The following is an 8,499-nucleotide window of genomic DNA, read 5'->3' on the forward strand; positions in this document are numbered from 1 at the left end:
TCGGAGTTTTTAAAAACTGTTTTTATAATACCATCTGGTTCAGGTAAGGCTGTTTTAATTCTATTTGTCCACATAGAATAATTGAATCCATAGATTTTTGGGTTGTGCAGTAGAGATGTCTATCTTTTTGCAGTTTGCATCTACTAATGCAGTTTGAAAGCCTGTTCTCTGGATTCTTTTGTCTGAAAAGACTGAACGACATAGACCATTGTTTGCTTAGTTCTCTATATGGATTAATAATGTATTAGAGAATTAAGAGATTTTTTATTTACAGATGAGTTTCTTAGTCTTTAAGGGGATAACAAAATTGCTGTAGTTTTGATGTGATCAAAACAATTTTCACCTTAATGTGACATATACTTAAAACAATAACAAAAAGCTGCAATAACTTGGTTTGTATGGGCAAAGAATAAGTTGAAACTACACAAGTTCTCCTAATCTATCAGCTTATTAGGTCAGCTCTTTTCCACAGGTATCTGTGCTTGAACACAGAGCTTATCTATCAGATTTTTTTCTGTTTCCCAATTTATTTATTTTTTTTGTAAGTGAGCTCCAGCTTAGCTCACACACTTCAGACATTAACATAGTCCTCCAATACATTTAGGAGGTTTTGCACAGGCCTTATTTATTAATTTAGTTTTCCTAGAAGAGAAGGACTATATCTACCAAAGATACTCCTTAAACATGCAAAAAATGAATAGATAAGAGATTCTTGGCAAAGAACGAAAACAGCTAGTACTACTCAGAAATCCCTGCATATCCCTCAGGCTCCTGGGAGCTGCATAGTTTTTTTTTTGTTTTTTTTTTACTTTTGTCTTTTCATTAACTAACTAAACTGCCCATTTTTATATTGCAGCTGTTGTTGCATGTTACACAAGTGATTAATTCAGTCTTTGATAAAGCATGCTGGGGATTTTTACATCTTGATATGACTTATATCTTTGCTCAGTAAGTTTGGTTTAATCCTACCTTAAAAAAAAAACCTTTAGAACAAATACGTTTTTTTTTTTATCAAAGAACATCCATCCATCCATCCATCCATTTTCTTTACACGCTTGTCCCAAGTGGGGTCGCGAGGGGTGCTGGTGCCTATCTCCAGCAGTCAATGGGCGAGAGGCAGGGTACACCCTGGACAGGTCGCCAGTCTATCGCAGATCAAAGAACATATTAACTTTAATTTAACAGCAGGTGTGAAGTAAAGAGCAATAGAGTGTATTTGCAGGGGATTGTCTGCTAAAATATTTATTTGATTTTTGGTTGAATAATAAGGATGTGTAATATTGGTTTTCGGTACAACATTTTAACATTTAATAAATATTAACATTCAGATTAAGATCAAATGAATCTGTTTTCAGATGGATTATTTTTCTATTTTGAAGTGCACTCTGCCTTTCTGTTGAAAACGATCATCACATTTCAAACATGTTTTTATTTTCTTTTTTCAGGCAAATATAGAAGACATTAAGACTGTGCAAGTTGTTAAATGAGAGGAAACATAACAAAGTGCCTCATTTAGAATAAAATAAGTGATCGTGTGTCTCTGAAGTGTGCAAGTGATCATCTGTGACGCCGCTGTGGCAGCATGTTGCCTCCTGTGAAGAAGGAACGAATCATCACGCACCTCCCAAAGGCGAGTAAAACAACCAGAACAACAAGGACAAGCTGATGATCATTTAAAATACACTATATTAAGGACAAAAATATATATATAAAAAAAGTATTACAAGTTAGCTTTAAAAAAGTGCAACTTTAGGGCTTTGGAAACAAGGAAAAGACTCTGCGGTCCACCTACACCTTAAGGACATTTTGGACAAAGAGGACAGGTGGTTTGAAAGGGGTGTGAAGGAAGCCATTTATGTTAAGAAAGAAAAAACAACCTTAAACAGAGGGGGTGGACTCATGTTTCAGCTCTCAAAAACCTACAATGCAGCGATAGAGTTGATTCCTCACCATGCAGCTGGTCAAAACATCGCTCCTGTAAGCCGGGCCAACAACAATCTCAATGACTCCCCATTACTAAGGGGTGGACTTGTTTTTTCAGTTCAATTTGCATGTTTTCTAAGCCATAAAAAGGCTTTTATTTGGGCCAGTGTATAAACCTGGAACTTAACGCTAATCCAGACATTTTGACCTGAAAAAGCTTCCTGGATGGGAAGCAAAACATCTTCAAAGTTGGAAAACAAAGTCCAGTGTTTTTTTTGCTTTTTTTTTTTGGAATGGCTGTGGAAACGTTTTCCTAGCAATTACATTTTGCTTCCTATCCGTCACAAACCCCAATGTGTTGCGCTGTAAACTGGAATCATTTTTTGCTCTCTATCAACACATGTGCCCCTTTGTAATGTGCAATGGTAGTAATATAAGTATGTGTTTCAAACGTGGTAATATATGGGAAAGCTCAAGGCTTTTGTGAGCACATATTGTATAGCACATTTAGCAATACAGCTGCTGTGCTGTCATAAAATATACATGAAAGTAGATTGCAGGGACATAAAGGTAATTAGATAATTAATAAACATGAATAACTCAAGTGAAAAAAATGATTTATAAAATGATTTAAAAAAAAAAGAAGAAAGTTGGACCAAAATCTTAACTAACAATGTTTAGGTAGCACAGTCAAAGGACACAGAAGCTTTTTTTTTGAAGGTGTCTGATCAACTTTTTAGGCAGACCTGTAAAGACACTGCTGCAGCAAATATAAAACTTTCTTAAAATTCCTCAAAGTTCTAAACACAAAAATGCCCACAGGTCTTTCTCTGTAGCATGACTGAAATAACCTTCCACTGTGAAATGATCTAATAACTGAAACTGTAGAAAGTCCTAAGATTAGTTTGGATCCGTGTTTCTCCTTATTTTTAGGCAGAAAAAAGTGAATTTCATTCCTTTAAATGTCAAATATAAGTTTAGTTTTTATCATCCCCTGTTTTTGTTTTTTTATCTTTTCTTGTAATCCTTTTTTATAGTGTTTTAGTCCAAATGCAGCTTTGCACACCAAAGAAAGCTTCCACCCACAAGTGAGAGCTGCCTGCCAGATTCAGAAGACAGATGGTGTGAGGTAAGATCCATTTTAGGATTATTATGCCTATAAAGTCCCTCCTGTCTACACAGAGATGTCTGTTCAGGCTAAACGAATCAACTCCAGTTTGGGCTGTGAAGTCACACTAAAATATGTCTGCTGCATCAGCTGAAAGACATCTGCAAAACCAACCGTATCTGACAGCATTATTCTGCCTGACTCTAAAACGACAAAGTGAGAATTGCTTAAGCTGTTAAAAGGATTTAATTTGATATTTAAATAAATAAGTACTTAGATCCAAATTAAGACTCCTTGAAACTCAGAAGTATAATTATTTGGAAGTTTTTATTATTTTGCAAACAATTTCCAAGTATAAGAAGCTCTGAACAACCTATCATTTAGGAAATGTTTTCCCTAAATCTGATATAGAGGTTTCTGCTCAGCTCAGAAAGAAAGCAGCTAAATGTTAGTTAAGTCTAAGAATCTGTTTGAATTAAGTTTGAAGTGTTACTCATCTTTTTAATTGGTGAAATATATACCATAACCTCTCATATAACAACAGCGCTTTGAAACATTTACCTTTTAATCAAGCTGTGGTGCTTCAGAGTCCTATTAGGAATTTTTGTTCAGAAATGTCTATAAAACAATTTTTATAAAAAAAAAAAAAAAAAAAACATGATTCAATAACATAAAGTACATTTGAACTCACTGAAAACAGCTTTAGGAAATACTTCAGGTTTGGCAAACATTTTCCTTTGCTAAAATTTAATTCTATCAGTTTTTAAAATCCTCGGTTTTCAAATAAAACATCGAAAATTTAGTTGTTCAATGTTCAATATGAGCTCTGACTGTGGTACCAGCATGCTTCTTCTGTCATCTGATTGTTTACACTTTGGACTTTCTGCTTCCAGCTTTAATATCGCCAAAGTCATTGTAGTGGGAGACGTTGCAGTCGGGAAAACCTGTTTAATCAGCAGGTGAGAAAAAGTTTTCCCAACAATAGGCCAAATGACTTTACTAATGATCAAAGTGAGTGACTGGGTAAATCCAAAAAGCAACTTTTTCCTTAAAGTATATTCACGAAGATCAATGGTCCTCCAAGGTAACTCAGAGGTTTGTTGGAGAACATTCATGATTAAAGAGCATCAGGAACACAGCAGCAAGACCAGGAAGAATGTTTCAAATAAATTTAAGGCGGGGTTAGTTCCTAACCTATTAGAGCCTGGACCATGAAATAACTGACTGAAAATTATATATTTTTTTATACATTTTGTCAGTGAACTCTATGACAATTAAACAAAAGAATATACATTTTGTATAAGCTGAATTAGAACATCTATTTGCATCAATTTTGATACATTAGGCATTTCTGTAGAATATTATATACCTTTTCTGTTCACTACACATGTCTGAGTCTGTAAGTCAGAGTTTTTAAGATGAGCAAGATTACACTGATGATGCAGAAATCTCAAAAACTCATCCATCAAATATTATTCACTTAGTTTTAAAAGGTCTGGGGCCTTTTAAAAGCCCTTAGAGAACTGATCAAGCCATCCAAAAACTGGAAGAAGTGTGGCTCAAATATAAGACACATACCCGTCACACAACTGACCTTTACTTTACTGAAGAGGTCCAGGAAGTTAGCCGCTGCTAAGCAATTAGAAGTTTGCTGAAAGTCATTTTGGTGTCACAGCAATCGTGGATATAATACAGAATCCATCATCCCTACAGTGACACATGGTAGTGGTAGCATAATGCAATGGGAGGGCTGCTGCTAGTCAGAGTTCTTTATGAGATGGTGGAGCTTAGGAGACTAACCCTAAAAAGTCAACCTGTTGCTAGAGGTTCACTTTCCAGCAGAATGACTCTAAACAAGCAGCCAGAGCCACAATGAGATGGTTAACATGTACTGTTAGTACATCCATGTAGTAGAACAGCCTAAACAAAGGTGTGACCTCATTCGGGTTGAGAATCTGAGAGGTTTAATGTCTCATATTAGACAGAAATGTATCCTCCAGGTGTATAAAGCCAGAAGAAGCGTAATCTAAACAGACTTGCTGCTGGAATTGAAGCAGAATTTTTTTAAATATGACTCCAGGAGACCAGCTATTTAGAAACACAGACACACTTTTCAGATTTTATGTAAGAAAAACAAATAAAAGAATAAATAAATTGTTCTCCTTCCACCTTACAGTCAGCTTGTACTTAGTTTTGATACATAAAAACCCCATGAAGCACATTGAGGATTCTGTGCGATTGAGGCTAAAATATGTTGATGGGAACCTTTGTAAAACTTGGATAATTTGCACTTTAACCCTGAACAAGTTGTTCTCCAACCACAATTTAAATCATTTTCTAAATTAATTCCACAAAAATTAGAATAAGTTATTTGAAATACCTGTTCCCCTGTTAGCTGTGATGCAGGACTGTTTTAAATTGAGAACAATGATTAGTTCTGCATTGTTTTAAGGTTGCAGGTTTGACTCCATATTGTCTGTTTCATATACCATGAGTTAATCAACATATCTAGCTTTCATGTTAACAAAGAAAGACGTACAGGGCTGGTATTTAACATATGGATTTATAAATCTATTTGACGAGAAAATACTTTCATTTTACGAATCTCTGCCTCCTTTCTTTGCCAGGTTTTGTAGAGGAGGGTTTGATAAGAACTACAAAGCCACCATCGGGGTGGACTTTGAGATGGAGCGCTTCGAGGTTCTTGGTGTTCCCTTCAGCTTGCAGCTGTAAGTCAGCTCAGTTCTTCCTTCTGAGATGGTACTAGTTTGTTCCACTGCTGGGTTGGACTAATAGGTTACCTTCACTGTATTGGTTCTGCAAACTCTGGAATAGTGTAAAATTATAGAATGAAGCTGTGGGTTTGTTTGCTTGCTTGATGTTTTCCAGGTGGGATACAGCAGGTCAGGAACGCTTCAAGTGCATCGCCTCAACGTATTACAGAGGAGCACAAGGTGAGCGTTACCTCTGCCTCTGCTGCAATAATCCCAAATTTAACTGAACTGGTTTATATCCAATCAAACTGTGTGTCCCCAGCTATTATCGTGGTGTTCGACTTAAGCAGTCTGAACTCATTAGCACATGCCAGGTAGGTAAGCTCACGTGTTTTTGAAATATTTACCCGCTGCGTATGGAACCATATAAAATGGTAGATCTGTGTGTGCAGGCAGTGGCTGGAGGATGCCATGAGGGAAAACGACCCGTCCAGTGTCTTACTGTTCCTCGTCGGTACCAAGAAAGACCTCAGCGTGGGTGAAGTTCATGAATGCAACTCCGTAGAGATTAGAGCTTAACTATTTGGTTAGACAGATTAGTAAAAATGGAGGGAATGAAGTGTCCCGTTTTCGTTGACCTCATTCACAAAATTTGGTATCAAAACTACTAAACAGATCAATGTTTTTAAGCCTGCTGACTAAAAATGATTGATGTGTTTGACTGATGACATTAAGGCCTCGGGACATGTTTGCAACATCTTTGACTTCCACAGTGTTTGTAAATTATCTGTTAATTAATTAATTTTACAGTAACTCTTTTAAAAAGCTCCAGCAACCTTCAGCTGTTTTTATATATAAAGTTAAAAGATGTATATGATATATGATAGTTAAAAGATTTTATTTCACCGCCATGTTCTTTTTTTTATTGCATCTGAATATTTGCATGATATCATGAGTATAACATCAAACTGTAAAGGTTTTAACCAGTTCCGCATATTTTTAGGAGTAGGAGCAAGTTTAAAGTGATATTATCCCCATCATTCTTCATGCACCATCACTGTTAGCCTCACTGTTATACAACAGGTTTTATAGCAAAGAGATTATATATTATAATACAGCAATATACATTAATACCCAGAAATGTTTCATTCTAAAGAAATAAATATTCTTTAATATTCAGTGTTTAACTAAAAGCTACTGGAACAGTTACAGCAGCAATAGCAATAATTATATATTTATTTTATGGGGAACATTTTATGTAATAAAGCAATAATTACTTTTACTACTCATGTTATTTTAATAGCAATTCTTACATATAGCATACTATTGTATCATTAGTCTTAGTCATTTTCTGAATGATAACAGTGGTAACAGTATCAATTTTAAGTTTGCATCAAGTTGAAAAACGATTTATTCTGGTTTGTGGCGAAATGAGTTGGTGCAGCACCGAGTCCAACAACAAAGAAATTGTCTGGGTGAAACAAATTATTTTGATGTATTTAATTTTTTTTTTTAAATACCAACAAGCCATATTGAAAATGAGCTCAAATGGAGCGAAACTAATAAGTCTATTTTTAAAACGTAAGGAGTAGAAAGTAGAGGTAACTGCAACAAAGTGTAAGAAGTAGTAGTAAAAAGTTGTCTAAGAAATAATTACTGCAGTAAAGTATATAGTCATAATTTCTACTTAAGTAACGTAACAAATTATTTGTACTTTGTTACTGGACACCTCTGTAAAACAGTAAAATATGAATCTGATCCTGAGTTAATTATATTTAATTATAGATCTAGTTATAATTGGGAGTTTTCAGTAATATTCGTGTTTTTCCTCTCTGTTAGTCGCCTGATCAGTTGGCTGAGGTAGAACAGGAAGCTATCAGACTCTCTGAGGCAATCAAAGCCGAGTACTGGGCTGTGTCTGCAAAGTCAGGTAGGCAATAAACTAGTTCTAATCTTCTCCATTAAGCTTTCTATGTTAACATTTGATCTATTTTAGCTCACTTACTGCCGCTCTCTTTCTGCTGTGTCAGGAGATGGAGTCAGGGATCTTTTCCTGCGTGTGGCTTCTCTGACCTTTGAGGCGAATGTCCTGGCAGAGCTGGAGAAGAGTGGGTCGAGACGCGTTAAGGATATAATCAGTGAGTCTCATCATATGAGGAGTATAAGGAAAGCAGTAGTTAGAATTGTTTTTTTATTGTAGTAGAAGATTAAGTATTAATATCCCTAAACAAAAGAAAGGGGACACACGATTTTAGAGAACTCATTCAGCAATAATCTTTAAAGCAGGCTGTTCTGTTGTACTCCTCCCTCCATTGGTCAGTGCTTTTATAGAACCGTCTCTTTCACTTAGATTCAGCTTAACAACTTTTGAAGATTTATCTTTCCCATTTTTGCTCATCTAGAGACTGAATTTCTTACCAGTTCGTCTTTTCAAAATAGCTCAAGTTTAATCAGGTTGAACAGTATGACGACTTATTAGGGCCAAACTAAAAACTATTTTGTTTTTGACAGGCTGTAAAATTGTGAGAATAAAGTAGAAAAATAAGAGAAAAAAAATCTCTATTATAAAGTAGCATTATAATGAGAATAAACTTCCTATACTACAAGGATAAAGTCATAATATTACCGGATTAAACTCAATATTGTTTAATGCAAACTTTTGCACTCTCATCCCCGGTTGAGTGGAGTGAAGTTTTACTTTGTTTAGCGGTTTGACCCATCCATCCATCCATCCATCCATCCATCCATCCATCC

General features: G+C 35.5%; 1 protein-coding gene across 2 annotated transcripts in view; it reads left to right on the top strand.

Annotated features, from left to right (window-relative positions):
* The window catches only part of LOC107100375 (ras-related protein Rab-34-like), an 11,541-nt gene continuing 3,042 nt past the window's right edge, over positions 1-8,499 (top strand). Inside the window, exons 1-10 of one of the 2 annotated variants that reach the window (XM_015398829.1) lie at positions 1-43; positions 1,446-1,630; positions 2,961-3,052; positions 3,925-3,990; positions 5,659-5,760; positions 5,921-5,985; positions 6,068-6,119; positions 6,198-6,279; positions 7,585-7,675; positions 7,776-7,883. In XM_015398829.1, coding sequence (XP_015254315.1) covers positions 1,583-1,630; positions 2,961-3,052; positions 3,925-3,990; positions 5,659-5,760; positions 5,921-5,985; positions 6,068-6,119; positions 6,198-6,279; positions 7,585-7,675; positions 7,776-7,883 — 706 coding nt within the window. In that variant the 5' untranslated portion in view covers positions 1-43; positions 1,446-1,582. The remainder of the gene's footprint in view (positions 44-1,445; positions 1,631-2,960; positions 3,053-3,924; positions 3,991-5,658; positions 5,761-5,920; positions 5,986-6,067; positions 6,120-6,197; positions 6,280-7,584; positions 7,676-7,775; positions 7,884-8,499) is intronic. The other variant, XM_015398830.1, reaches the window with a different exon arrangement.

Source organism: Cyprinodon variegatus, unplaced genomic scaffold (genome assembly GCF_000732505.1).
Source record: "Cyprinodon variegatus isolate N-32 unplaced genomic scaffold, C_variegatus-1.0 Scaffold965, whole genome shotgun sequence".
NCBI lineage: Eukaryota > Metazoa > Chordata > Actinopteri > Cyprinodontiformes > Cyprinodontidae > Cyprinodon > Cyprinodon variegatus.